Source organism: Scleropages formosus, chromosome 10 (assembly GCF_900964775.1).
Source record: "Scleropages formosus chromosome 10, fSclFor1.1, whole genome shotgun sequence".
Lineage (NCBI taxonomy): Eukaryota > Metazoa > Chordata > Actinopteri > Osteoglossiformes > Osteoglossidae > Scleropages > Scleropages formosus.
In genome coordinates, this window is record NC_041815.1 from 28,355,811 (window position 1) to 28,370,981 (window position 15,171).

The following is a 15,171-nucleotide window of genomic DNA, read 5'->3' on the forward strand; positions in this document are numbered from 1 at the left end:
TGCTGGCAAAATGCACTTTTGTTTACTGAGGCGTAGCTCGCTATGGAGAAAAGCATCTGCTAACAGTATAAAAGTAAATGTAAGGTACAAAGGGGTGCAAAAGGGTCGTCCGCTAACCGTTTTCCCACCCGTCTCACCGGCACACAGAGCGTTTCATCTTCCATCCAAGAACAAGCTTTTCATCCATGGTAAAGTGAACATGGATTACTGAGAGGAGATGTTTACTTCCTGGGAGGAAATGCAACACATAAATTTACATGAACCTGCAGGAAATAAGATGTGTTGAAGGTCTGACAACTTTGCATGTCAGCGAGGGTGACTCAGCAATGGAAGTAATGTGCTGAAGAGCCACGGAGCCCTGTGCGCACAGCGCTGACGCAAACACTCTTACACACGTCCTGTTCATTTCCAGGGCATGAGAGAAAAATCCCATCGTTGAAGAATCCCTAATGACTAAACCCCCCAATTAGAACAAACAGAACCTCACGCTCAACAGTACTGAAATTTTAATTATGCACGGTAATCCAAATCCCCGCCAAAGTACCGCATTTCCCATTATCAGTCCACGCTGGATCATCCGTGGTGGCTGCGCAGTGGATCAGGGACTCTGGAGCGCTGTCCAGTGAACCTTGCACGACGCAGCAGGACGCAAACAGACAGCAGAATCTCCGAGACGAGGGAAAAGCAGTTTGCTCTCGGTGCTTTCGAACCTTTAAATGACGTGCCGCTACTTTATGGAAATCGGTTCTTATTTCACATGAGAGTTGAAGGTTTTGCCTTTGATCTGTGAAACAAGGCATGGTAATGGCAGGTAAAATGTAATACAAACCGAAAAGTGCACAGACGTAAAGCATCAAAGGCGTGCAGTTCCGAAAGTGGAGTGAGGGTAACTGGCTATGTTTACACAACACAGGACTGGGGATAAGAAACGAACGCAAACTGAACACAAAGAGTGAAACAACATGTTGTCTTGCAGTTTCATCTTTGACCTCTTCTGCTGGAGCTGGTGGAGCTTTTAAAGGGGTCAGGCTCATCCTGAAAAAAGACAGAAGGAACGGGAAGAGCTATCAAAGGTTCGTTTGGGATGGATCCTGTTGTAGGACAGTTTCGATGCGAAGCTGGGTCAGAGTTCGCGTTCCGGCACATGTGGAGGAAGAGCACGGAGAAGCGCTCACCTCGTCGTCGTCTTCGAAGAAAACCCCTTTATACGACTGGCTCTGGCTTTGAGAACTTCTTGAGGTGGAGGCCATCGCTGACGTCCTTAAAATGAGAACGAGAGAGTCTATCGCCCTGTCATTGTCACTGACACCACCGGGGTCATGACGACTATGGAGACGGTGGTGATGCTGACTTTTTGAGGCATGTGGAGCATCTGTCAAAAGTTTGAGCGCACCCAGGTAACACGAACCGGATAGAAGAGCGGAAGCAAAGCAGCACACGGGTGTCCTACTCCTTTGGGAAGTGCTGCAAAAGGAACTGTGATGACCTGGTACCTCATTTCCTCATCAAATGTATTCGCTAAATGCTGAATTTGACAATAAAAAGTGTCCCTGAGCTCAACTCAAACTTTTGACTGGTACTGAAGAAATGTTCACAAACAGTAAAAACACAAACATCTCAAGGTCAAACACACGTCCCCATGTTAAGCACAAGCCAGGTCACCTGACGACAAGGGTCTACGAATGAGGTTCATTCCCTTCCCAGTGAGGCTCACCCTGTCCCACGAGGAAGTTAATGTGCTGGCCTTTAATATCTGACTGTGCTTACAATAGAACAGATGGATCCATCACAATAAAGGCTCCATCCATCATGTGTAAATTAAGGATGGGGTACAAAACGAGAGAGCAGATAGTTTGCAAGCTCATGATAAAAAGGAATAAATGTTCTTCTTCAGATCACTGTAGTCACACAGAATTCTCTATCCTTTTTAAGTTGCTGGGGCTTTGGAGATGCTGCAGTGACACTGGTGCACCCATAGTCTGGTGGACCCAAATGAACCCCACATGAAATGGGGTCTCAGCATGTAGTCGATTCTGGAAGGTCACTGGGATTCTATTTACCATAGTGTCCACACAGTAGTGTGACCGATGAGGTAGCAGTAATGTATCTGCTGGAAAGAGCAGGGTAGAACCATACAGCATCTTGTTGTCATCACAATCAACAAGGCACTTTTTGGATTTTTCTCAGGCAAAACACGTCTGCTAAATGAATAAATGTAAATGTAAATGTCAACGGGGGCAGAGCATATGTTTTTCATGAGCACGTCACTCTAAATTGACTGATGTGTGTATATGCGCGAGTCAATGAGTGTGCAAGATTGCCCGACGACCGACTGGTGGCCAGTCCAGGGTGTACCCTGTCTAACACCCTATGCTTGCAGCAGGATAGACTCTGGACCACTGCAACCCTGCAAGGGACAGATGTTACTGACAATGAATGGATGGGTGGATGGGTGGATGGATGGCTGGATGGCTGGACGGATGGATGGATGGACAGACAATTTTAAACGCTGCCAATTTCTGTATTTTTTTCCAAAAAAAAAATCTGTACTTCTGTTTTTCCTTGTAAGGCATTGGAGAAAATAATGACAGTCAGAACAATTTTCCACACTGAACGAGAGACACACAGGAGCCTGAAACTCCGTTTCTTTCAAGTTTGAACAGTGATAGCCGTCTCACTTGATGCAATTAGTTCCTAGTGACAAATAGACTGTAATTATATTCTGAACTAGAAAGGATTTTGCTGCGTTTCTTTCTGTCAACTTTTACTTAAAACTGTAAGAAGTTCAGCAGCCGCAGCATTTTTGAGAAAAAACAGTGGACGGTATCAGCGGTGACCATCTGCTCACTGACGATGTAGTGAAAATAAGGCTCTGCTCGTCTTGCTTCGCTGCTCGCTCGTGCCCACCTTTGAGTTGGTCTGGAGGGCTTCGCGAAGGACACGTCCTCGTCGGAGTCGTCATCGATGTCAATCTGCAGGAAACGGCAGAAGGAGGGAGATGAAGGAACCGTTGAGGGCCAAAGCCAGCCTCCCCAGATGGACGTTGCCACCTTCGCCCCATCTGTGCGAGACCAACACTTCAGCATCTCTGAAAACGGAGGGACCCCTCCGCAGAAGCGTTCCCTCATTCCGGAACGTTCTCAGCGCTCCACAAAATGCCCGACCCTGACCTTTTCAAGCGACTCCGTTTACGTTAATTTCTACAGCTATACACGGGTAGCAGAACCCAAGAGTATGCAAAGGTCAAACTGATGTACATCCTCACGGCCTCATTCGAAGGGAATTTAAGGGAACAGCATGAACCATAATGAGTCACCAAAAAAAAAAAAACTCCACTCCACTTACCGGCTTCAATCACACATCTGACACGTGCTGCTTAATGGAAGGTTGAGACAGTGCAATCACACAAGTCCTTTTGAATTTCCATTCCACCCTTTTCGAACATCTATTCATCTCCCGCCGAGCAGGTGGCAACCGGTGGCAACCGGTGGCCGAAGACAACAGACTACAGCGATTGCTTTATGACCCCCGCTGCCGGAAATATCCTTCCAGCCACGAGCTTCCACTTAGCATTTCTGAGGTTTGAGACCGTGTCTTGGACATTTCCACCATGAGTCCAAGGTCCGGAAGAGGGCTTTATTCACGGTATTACCCATCACTTTACAAACTGGGCAGCAGATGGCATTGCGGTTATCAAGGCCACCTTTGGGTCTCAAGGACCCAGGTTCAAATCCCACCTCCTGCTGTAGTACCCTTGATCAAGGTACTTACCCTGAATTAATACAGTGAAAACTACCCAGCTCCATAAATGGGTAAATTGGTGTAAGTAACATAACACTGTAAATCGCTTTGGAGAAAAGTGTCAGATAAATGAATAAATGTAACCGTGTCGCTGTCCAATTGTTTCAATAGGCAACACTCATCTGTCCCTCATCATTTCAGCCATTTCTGTCCACCTTAAGGTTTGCATTTACTTCTTAATCAGCTTTAGTTATTCCTGCCATCTCTTCCCATGAAGAAATTACCTTCATACCTGCTACTTCTGAACACATATTTTGGGCAGCTGGGAAGGCCTAGACAGAATAGAATACAACAAGCAGAGAAAATTGTGGCAACGTTACCCCTTCTCTGAGTGAAGAAAAGAATGGAGGGGGGGGGGAAAAAAAAAATCACTGCTGTCTGCAGCTCCCTACAGCTCCCATTCTTTGCTTTTCATTCCACCTGGTGCCTAGAAAGACACCTTAGAAAAATGAGTTAAGAAAATTCATTTTTTTTTCAGTTTCTTCTCATCTACTCTGCATGCAGGGGGGAATGGGGGAAAAAGTGTTTGAGATTGAGGAACCAGCACCGCCACACACGCACGCTGTTAGCGAAAGGTGCGTGGTAAACAGAGCGTGTCGATCACCCCATTCTCTCGCGCAACATTAGGCGGATCAGCGGTATCAAGGCGCCATTCAAACCAGCCACCTCCTCTCTGCGATGCTGGAGGAAACATTAAACAAGCTTTGATATTCAAAAAACGACACGACATCCACCCAGAAAGCACAGAGGAGAACTGCACCCTGTGATACACTGCAAACTTCCAGAGTTATCTGCCTGCATGAACACTGTGTAAATCACCTAAGTGGATATACAGAATAAACTTTGGTGATGGTCTAGTAATAATCAGCTGTAAATAATGCTGTTTCAAAAAATTTCCTTGGAGATGCAGGGCTCGCGAAGATGCTTTAATTGGGAAATGGATGTTTCTTTGATGGTGAAATCGCAATTTCCGCATTGCTAGGGAGTTCGGGTCAGGTTTGAACAGCATGTATTCCGTGTCTCGTGTCCCAAACGTCCCCTTCAACCGGAATTAGTGAAATTCAAAAAAAGAAGAAAGAAAATTCAAGGTCATCTTGTTCTAAGAGCAGCAGCACACAAAAGAGCTGCTCAGTAAGCCACGTTTTCATCAACAAAATTTGTCTGTGTGGAGAGCATGTGTTTTTCTTAGCCAGGATCCTCACCCTTCTTACAGTCCCCAAAGATACCTGTTAAGTTCTGTGCTCTTGTTCTTTTGTGCATACCCCCGTGCAGGATTTTTTTATCATGACGTTAAGCTTACGGGAAACACTACCCCCGCTACCTTAGGGATAAATTCACTCCCACACAGGAAAGTGCGATTCAAGGGTTTAAAAGCATGAAATGAAGGCCCAGGCCACCGAAACTGGAGATGTCGGCAAACTGCAGCAAAGGCCTCACCTGCTCTGTGTAGCTTTTCGGTGCCGTGCCTCTTGATGGCCTCTGAGAAACTGCCTGGAAAGCTGGTGCACAAAGAGGAGAGATGATGAGACAGATGTGGTGCTTTTTGCGCTCGGTCCCAACCTGCCACCCGTCTCCTACCTGGGAAACACACCCGGCGCCCAGTGTCACTTACTGGCAGTTACTAGGCAACGAGAAAAAGAGAGAGGGCTGCAAATGAAGCATCGGGAAAAATTCTGCAGTTATCAGAGTAGATTTGCAACACGATCTGACTGTCCCCGCTGACAATCTGTACACGAACAACAGATTACAGCCCGTACAGATTTCCTCTTTTCGATGACAGCACTGGGGAAGCTATGCAAGGGCCCTGCGTTCCTGTGCTTGTACAGAATTGAATGGGTTGGGGTGTGTGTGAGGGTAAGGAAGGAAGGACAGCAGCATAGAGATTAACAGCAGGTAATGAAAAGGACTCTGGACTTGAAGGACCCATGTTCAAATTCCACCTCATTCTGCAGTATCTTTTGACCAAGGTACTTACCTTAAACTGACACAGTAAAAAAAGCTATAGAAATGGGTAAATCATTGTAAAGAGCTTAATATAGAATTAAATAAAGAGACAGACAGAAAGCTAGTTAGACAAATGAATAATGAATATATAAATACTTTTTTTAAAAGAAGAAATAATTAAAGATAGATACAAGATAAATGGACGTCTCTAAGCGCTGGAAGCACATGGGGCAGATGCGAAGCTGGGGCGAGGTGTAAACTCACCGTCCATGATAGACCGGTTCTTTGTGGGGCTGGCGAGAGCAGTTTTCTGGGCACGTCCTCTCCCCGCGGGCCTTGGCTCTGATGGGATGCCGGCGCCTATTACGGAAATAAATAAATATACAAACAAACAACTTCAGAGCTCTTCTATGACACCTACTGAACAACTCTCCACAGCTGCTGCTTCTTTAGTCTTGGACTTTGAAGATTTCGAGTGACGGCAAAAGCCTCGTCTCAGGGAGTCGTCATTCATCTGCCCTCCGATACTGAAGTTTCCACTTAGCAGACTGACTCCTTCGGTGTCATTTTCCATGAAAGGAACCAGAAGTTGACAAGAATCTTTGAAAACTACTATGAACATTAATAGAGAAGAGATGTAACATTGCATTTATTCATCCAGTTGACGTTTGAAGCCTTTCCTTGACTTCCAACATCTGGCATGGTCCTGGAGGCCACAGAGTGTAGGTCTCTACGCTAGTGGACCATGTTTTCCATTCGCAGAGCCGGAAGTTGTGAATGCACCTCAAAATTACCTTTTCTCTTACTTGGACCTCATCTGTGCACCTCAACAAAAAATTTCTTGACATACAATAACCTCAATAAATATTTACAAGCACAAAAACCTCAGACTCCGTTGTTTGGTTGTTGGACGATTCCATAAGGGGTGCTTTCAAATCAAGCCTCACCTGGTTTCTGCGCTTTGAAGGATCTCTACTGAAAATACAGCAGCTTCATAAAAAAATCTGATGTACCTCATTTGAAAGAATCAGCTGCACTATCTGCATTGCATTTATCTGCTGTCAACGTTCTCCTCAATTCACCTTTTGATGAAGCGCAAGTCAAATCAAAGGCTGCGGGAAAGAAAAGTCAACCTTGAAGCAATCTAATTTCACCACATTGCTTAAGGACATGAGAAAACTCAATTCAGAGCATGCCAAGAGCACCAAATTTCTGTAAAAAAAAAAAAAAAAAAAAAAAAACAAAAACAAAACAAATAAATACACACACATTTTCTGAACCGCCTGTCCCATACGGGGTCGCGGGGAACCGGAGCCTACCGGGTAACACAGGGCGTAAGGCCGGAGGGGGAGGGGACACACCCAGGATGGGATGCCAGTCCGTCGCAAGGCACCCCAAGTGGGACTCGAACCCCAGACCCACTGGAGAGCAGGACCCGGTCCAACCCACTGCGCCACCGCGCCCCCCAACAAATAAATAAAAAATGGCAAATCGGGGGAAGAGTGGAAGGTGAGAGCTCCTACTGAATAACGCTAAACGATGGAAGCAATGCCTTTTTCCCAGCTTTTCATTGGGGAAGAGTGATGAAAATGAACCTTTTCTTCCTTGAAGTGTTTGATAAAGCGACTAAAGCGCCATCCCCACGGAGGCGCTGAACAGCAGATCAGGTCTTGTTGGGCGATTTCCTGAGCTTAGCAACCTATGAGCCTCTGGGAATTGTATATCACCTCGCAAACTGACTTCTTTGGTTTCCATGATGACACACACGTGTGTAGGGGCCTCTCACGGCTTCCCGTAATGGCTACTGACACGGGACCTCTGCTGAACACTCCGATGACATGTTGCTGCCCATTAGGGCCAATTAAAGAGAGGGAAACAAGAGCGGCGACTCTTAGCCTGAAAGCGCCATGGCAACTGCAAGCCCACGGCTGTCAGTGATAACTTTCTTATAAGAAAACATTTTGGTAATAGCCATCTGTCACCACCTGAAATGAAACCAGTGGGAACTGGACAGGAATGAAGGACATCCCATTTCTGTATAATCTCCTTCAAGGCTGGATGGTTTGAAGTAATGACGGTGTACACCAAAGAGGCTTTTACAGATAGACTGTTGGTGATGACGACAGCCATAAATCATTCATCCATCCATCTGCTATTAATAACCACTTGTACAGTGCAGAGTCGTGGTGGTCCAGAGTCTATCCTGGATGTGTAGGATGTGAGGTAGGGTACACGCTGACCTGTACATCACAGGGCAATTAAACACACATACAGAGACTACAGGCAATTCTGAATGACCAGTTCACCTGAAAACACTTGTCTTGGAACTGTAGGAAACCAGAGCACCCAGAGGAAATCCATGTGAACACGGGGAGAACAAACATGCAAACATGCAAACTCCACCCAGACTGAGCTGATTTCAAGTCCGCAGCCCAGGAGCTGCGAGACACCAGCAGTACCCGTTGCACCACAGTGCTGCCACATGCCAAAAAGGTTCTCTTCGACTGTAATATAAATAACAGTAATTATTGCTCACCCCTGCCCCGCCTGGATGCTCCTCTGGAAGATGCTCCTCTGGCTGACGAAGCCCTGCCCCTCCCTCTACCGCGGGCGGGAGGCGGGGCTGGAAAGCCATCATCTGAGTCCATGGCTACATCTGCTTCCTCCGAAATGTCAAGATCACCTGCGACAGAGTCCCTGTCTTCCTGGGTGCGATGGGCCTTGGCTCGACTGATGGCCTGGAAAAGAGGGTAAAATATACTGCTAATGCAAGATTACTTACAGCACAGACAAAGCACATATGGTATACACAATGGGTACACGATGTGCAAATATTACTTACTAGTTACTTTTTTCATTTTAGGCTTTTCTCCAAAGCGACTTAGTGTTACGCACAGCAGTTTGATCATCCACGTAGCTGGGTAACTTTTACTGTGTCAATTTAGGGTAAGTATCGTGATCAGGAGGGCCACAGCAGGAGGTGGGAACAGTACCCACATTGCTGTATGTCAAGGTGAGCACCCTTACTACCGCTCCCCCTGCTGCAGGAAGTCTTTCCAACTTACCTCCTTCACTTCCTCATCCTCTTCCACTGTGTTCATCTTGGAATCCCGGAAGCGGCGGATCTGCACGTGCGCACAACACAAAAACACAAAATCAGAGGTTTGGCAAGGAGTCAGACAAGTTTCATTATTTTTACTAAATAAGTTTTATTATTTTTTAGTTCCAGCCGACAATACTACATTTCACGCGTTGCCAGTTTCTCTCTTTCGGCAGTCGCTTGCCGATATTAAAATAAGCCGGAGCGCATCGTTCAGGAGTTTAGAAAGAGCCCTCTGGCATACTGCCAAACATCAGCGGCACACCCACACACAGCCTGTCAGCCGCTGTGTGTGTTTCTTGGCACACTTCTGGAGATGGACCAAAAAACACTATTGTTTAAAAATGGTTAAAAGGGCAGACACAATCAAAATGTTTTCACACACAATCTGTACTCTTGTCGTTTCCTTGTCTCTCGCAATCTTTACTACGATCGTTTTTGTGATCAACCACGAATCCCATATAAAACACATGAGCTTATCAATAACGCATTAATGACACATCAGGCAGCACCAACTTTGTGGAAGAAAACTGGCTAATTTAAAATTCCTAGTTGTATCGAGGGTGGTATTGTTTCTCATGAAACAATTAAAATTAATTACTGGCATGGGCTTTTTCGTCTCGATGAAACATGTACGGTACTCCGTGTTCCATTTGGCCCGCATATATTTTGCGCCGTGCATCAGCTGGGTTTGACACATACACAACTACATTCCGCATGCTCTTCAGAAAGCCCGTGACCCTTATCCACCCCTATGGTGCACAATGGGATCAAGTTAATGTCAAAATATTTTCATGCATTATTTAAAACACTGTCGTTCGAAAGGCAGCAGTTAAAGAATCCAAATTGTAATTGAAGGTTATTGGATCAAGTCCCGTTCCCACTACTGCTTCATTACCCTTGAACAAAACATCTACCCAGAATTGCTCTTGCAGAAAAACCTGGCTGTAGGCACTCTGGGGGGGGAAAGAATACACCAGTCAAGCAACAAATAATAATGATAACCATGAAAAAAATCGGGCATTGAACTGACTGATGAGTAAAACACCGGTCACGCTGGGGGCAAAAAATGACAGAACATTACAGCAATATCTTTGTGGGTAGAAGCACTCGCTTTAAATATTTATACAAACTCAACGCCCAATTCTGCACATGTGATTTTAACAACAGTGACTTTTTCATAATGCGACTGCAGTGGGGATTCTGATCTAGCTTGACAAGATATCAAAGACCACAAAATGAATAATTACCAAGGCTAAAAACACCTGTTCTGAGAAGTGTATTTTTGCCACAGCTTCATGGCAATATACCGTATAGTAAAGAATATGAAGATAAGGAAGATAAAACATATTTTTCCTCCCCCAGCTTCTTCAAATGATACACAAAGGAAAAAGCAATTATCGCAGCAATTACTTGTTCGGAAGAATTAACCCGTTCCCCCGCAGGTTCGGAACAGGAGAAGAACTGGAAAGGGAGAAAATCAGCATCTAAACCTATGACTCATCGCTACTGTTTCTGTTGACATCTGTAACAAAGCAGGTCTGTACCTTCAGCCTCACGGCTACATGGACACCAATAGACCCAAGGCACCACACACACACACACGCACACACACGCGCACACACGCGCACACACGCGCACACACACGCACACACGCGCACACACGCGCACACACGCGCACACACACGCACACACACACACACACACACACACACACACACACACACACACACACACTGTCTGTACCGCTTGTCCCATACGGGGTCGCGGGGAACCGGAGCCTAACCCGGAAACACAGGGCGAAAGGCCGGGGGGGAGGGGACACACCCAGGATGGGACCCCAGTCCGTCGCAAGGCACCCCAAGTGGGACTCGATCCCCAGACCCAGGCACCATATCGACAGATTGATTTAGATATCAATAGAGAGACAGACATAGATACATTGAAAGATGGAGCAATGGATAGATTATTTTACCCACAGAACTGCACCAGGCTATAGGAGTCCACATAGACCAAAATACTTCAAAAGAAACTGGAAGAAATAAAAATCATACTGTGCCAAGTATAAAAAAGTGTGCAAATCAAAGGGTGTAAAAATAAAAAGTAACACTGGCAGCCCAGTAGGACTCCAACAACAGAGGAGAATGGATGGAGAATCACTGACAGGTGGTGGAGGACAGGGATCACAGCCTTCAGGGGGTCTCCAAGTGCCACATGGTGATAGATAGGGCCACTTTAGAGGTGCATATTATTTGAAGGGAATTTACATTTATCTGCCAATTTACTCCAAAGCAACTTACAATGTTAGTCTACTTATGATTATTTACCCATTTAGACAGCTGAGTACTGTCACTGGAGCAATTTTAGGGTGAGGACATTCTTCAGGGATACTACAGCTGCGGGGTGGGGATCGAACCTGTGACCTTTAGGTCCCGATGCAACAGCTCTAACCACAATGATACCAGCTACCCCTGGCCACAGCTAATTTACATGGGCTCAGCTTTCAGTGGGTGGCCCTCAATTTTTTTTTTTTTTTTTCATTTTATTGGACAAAAATGGATTTCTAGGGAAGAATAACCTTTCAGAATGTACTACACACCAAGTGAGTGACATCAACCCTTCCCAATGGAACTGTAAAACTAATATTGATGTTTTTATCCTTTCCTCATTATGTGAAAACAGTATTTTGTAACCACACATTACTGATTTGTTAAAGTTTATGTGGCGAGCCGGTTATATGTAATATTTTTACTCTACGCGCAATATCGACCTTCCAGTCGCAAAACTACACCAATTCCTTCAGTCAGTCTTAAGTCCCGTTTTGATAAACCTTAGTTACAGACAGTCAGTTGTGTATTATTTAACAGAGTTACTGCCAGTTGTTACGAACGACCTGCTTCAATATATAATATATTCATCCATCTTTGTCTTTTTATTTTTATGGTGTTTTATGCTCTCGGCTCAGTCTGAGGCAACCTAGTAAAATGCTGTCAAATCCCATTTTATCGGATTTTTTTTTTAAATAATTGAATAATTGAATAATTAAAAAAATTGTCGGGGGCGAACATCTTTTTCGCGCCCCCCGTCGTCTCGCCGCGCGCCTCGCTGCTCGGCCGTCTTTCGGCGAAGGACCCGGCAAAGCCGCCCTGCTTGCCGCCCCCGCCTCCGCCGATTCGCCGCCCGCTGAGCCCGCCGCGACGCTCGCAAAACTGGCCGCTTCTTGCTACGCAGCCCTCCTCCTTTCGCGGCGTTTGCTCCGCCGCGCCGCTCTTCAACAACGCTGGCCTGGGCTTCAGGCAGGCTGGGCGCTTTTTCCCCGAAAGTGCCGGACTCCCGTTCCGCGGGAGAATTCGCGTCGGCGGTTCCGCTCCTCTCCGACACGGAGCTTTGCCCGTCCACAGACGAGGCACACTGCTCCGCGTCGCCCAGCACGGCATCCGTCCTGCTCGAGAAAGCGGCGCTCTTCGCGGGGGGCGACTTTCCTCCGCGGTCGACGGCGGTTCGCTGCCTCTTCCTGCCGCTCTTTCTCTGGGCGCAGGGAAACCCCACTCGACCTGCTCGCCCATCTCCAGCGGCACCGCGCAGCTCTTCTCCGCCGTCCTCGCCCTTGCGCACGCTTCCCCAGCGTCCCCCTGGACACCCGTGCTCCGCCACGGCTCGTCCGCCTCGACCTCCACCGTCGTAGGCGCTTTTCCCGCCGGATACCGTCCTTCCGTCCCGGTCTTCTCTCCTTCCCGATGCTTGGTGGTTAGTTGTTCCCTGATCCAGCCTCTCATCGTTCTGCCCCATCCCACTTCTGACACCAATGTGGCGCGCAGCGCCGTGGGTTTGGATGGGGCGAAGAGGGACGCGGACGCAGTGTTCATAAGGAATGGTTTATTTGAACACCAACACAAAGGGAATTATGCTCTCGGTCCGAGAACCCCTTTTCCTCCAAGACCTGCGCTTATAGCCAGCCTGTTTTAGCGCCTCTAAGCTCTCTCAACATACCGGGAGACACGGTCACCCTACTATTTTCCCTTAAGTGCCCCCAGTGGTTACACACATTTAACATTATTTCCCATAATGCAACTATCTACATTTAAACAGTAACGCGGGTCGTTACAATATAAGGGAATTTTTGGAAACCAAAGTTTTACAGGGAAAAAAAAAGTTTATAATTCAGTATTCATTAGAATTTATAATTGCTCAAATTATTTATAAAATGAATGCATTAAAATTTAATTATTAACGTTATTTACGTGATCGGCCGCCCACTTTCTTCACGGGATATTTGAATTTTCAGGGACAGTGCTTCTGTAATTAATGAGAAGAGTGACCTGAAAGCGGAGCGAAACGGACAACAACGGTAGGGCAGTGAGTGCGCAGATGATCGGTGCGGTATTATTAACAAAAGATCGCGACTCAACAACAAAGCCAAGCAGACGATTGTTGAAATGCTGCTTCTCTTTAACCGAATTCCAAAATATCTGAAACTTCCGTAACAACATGATCTATTTCTTAGTTTTAAACTTTTTTCATGTGCGAGTATATGCTTAACTTTTTAATTCATTTTTTTCGCTAAGTAAAATTACAGGTGCGAGATATACGCGAGGGCGAGTTATATTCGAGTAAATATGGTATTATCGAGAAATAAAAAAAAAAAATAGAAAAATCAAAGAAAAACTGGAAGAGGAATTGAAATTATCCTGCGAATGCAAAGCCTTATCGGTGGCTTAATGTCAGGAAACAGCGGTTCATCATCAACACCCGTTGCTGCACTTAAAAGTGAGATGACCACGGAGAAGAAGTGTTGGGCCTGGAAAAGAAGCAAAGAAATTCTGAACAGTGCAAATTAATATCTCCTCTCAGAGCACTTGATAGTCAATTTATTCCACAACTGGCTTATCTGCCAGATAACAAAGCACTGATTGAAAAGTTTCGAGATTACGTCTGTCGTCATGCATCTGAAGGTTCCTTCGCATTCCGTACACTTCTCCGAGATTAATCTTATTTAATTGACATTGCCTTGAAGGCGGTCGCTTTTCTCACCTCTTCATCAGACGAAAACTTCTTTCTTCATTGCCTCTATTCAAAATGCACGATTCAACATTTCAAACATCCCTGGACCGTTTCTCCACAAAATTCAATAATTCAACTGCGCAGTTGAAGAAACTTCGCTCACAGCTGCTCACAAAGTAGAGGTTGGATTATTGGGTGTGACAACTCAAAAGACTAAACAACAAAAGGTCCTACAACTGGTGTAGAGTCATAAGGCCTTAACCTCGATTCACCCACCACCACAGAAATTGGGTACGTGCAGCACGGTCGCTCCCAACACTTTCCAGTCATTTTGAGAAGAAAACAAGCGTATCGCTTCAGCAGCATGGGGGACGTGCTTTCTGAGGAGGGCAATATGTACATTTTTCAAAAGGAGACAAAAGCTTCCTTTCTGGGGAAAACGAACAAACAAAGATGTCACTGAAACATTGTCTCATGCGGCAGAGTCTTTCCAGTCCCATCCATGTCCCTCAGTACCAGTGCTGTGGAGTCAGAAGCAATTACTGGGTTACTGGAGTCAGATTCGGGAAAAATACAGCGACTCCAATTCCGACCAAATGTACCGTATATGCCGGCGTATAAGTCGACCCCCAAAAATTAGTTGTGTAATATAGGTTTAGGCCTCTATTGGCCGGATAAGTCAACCCCCAAAAAACTGGGCAACTTTTAGGCAGTGTTGCGGGGTCGGAAGCAATTATTGGGTTACTGGAGTCGGAGTCGAAGGTTTGGCGTACCGACCGATCAGTACCGCAAAAAACGCGATTTGTTTTTGCCGTGTGTGTAGCATCTAAAGACAGAAATGTGAGTGATGCCTGGCTTTGCACCCTGCTGTCCCAGTGGACACACACACACTCATCAGTGTGAACTGAAAAGGCAGAACTGTCCAGTGCCAAGTTCCTGCATCTACGTTTCAACACAATGCTCTTAACAGATTTTTGGGAAAATCTACCAGCTGAATTCAGAAGACTTTCCAAAGGTGTACTAAAAATCCTACTCTCTTTTCCTCACGACAGATCTTTTTTTCTGCAGGCAGGATTTTTTAGCTTTGGTTGCAATCAAAACAAACTACTGTCCGAAGCTTGACATTTAAGGTAACTTGAGGCTGAGTTTGACTGAGATTCAGTCCCTACGTAGATGAAGCAGGCACATTCATCCTACTGAGCCAACAATGGTAAGATTTCCATATTAAATATTATTATTGCAATTACAAAATCATTAACATGATTTAATTAATTTAATGTGACATTTTAAGAATTAATTCAAGCATAAACCTGAGAGCAGCCTGA

At 45.7% G+C, this 15,171-nt stretch overlaps 1 protein-coding gene across 3 annotated transcripts in view; it reads right to left on the reverse strand.

Annotated features, from left to right (window-relative positions):
• Positions 1-327: 327 nt before the first annotated feature.
• mre11a (MRE11 homolog A, double strand break repair nuclease) overlaps positions 328-15,171 on the reverse strand; it is a 38,461-nt gene continuing 23,617 nt past the window's right edge. For 2 of the 3 annotated variants that reach the window (XM_018748884.2, XM_018748886.2), the window contains 7 exons: positions 8,811-8,870; positions 8,282-8,483; positions 6,010-6,105; positions 5,239-5,300; positions 2,908-2,972; positions 1,176-1,260; positions 328-1,035 (listed from right to left, as the gene is read on the reverse strand). In XM_018748884.2, the coding sequence (XP_018604400.2) occupies positions 979-1,035; positions 1,176-1,260; positions 2,908-2,972; positions 5,239-5,300; positions 6,010-6,105; positions 8,282-8,483; positions 8,811-8,870 (627 nt within the window). In that variant the 3' untranslated portion in view covers positions 328-978. The remainder of the gene's footprint in view (positions 1,036-1,175; positions 1,261-2,907; positions 2,973-5,238; positions 5,301-6,009; positions 6,106-8,281; positions 8,484-8,810; positions 8,871-15,171) is intronic. The other variant, XM_018748885.2, reaches the window with a different exon arrangement.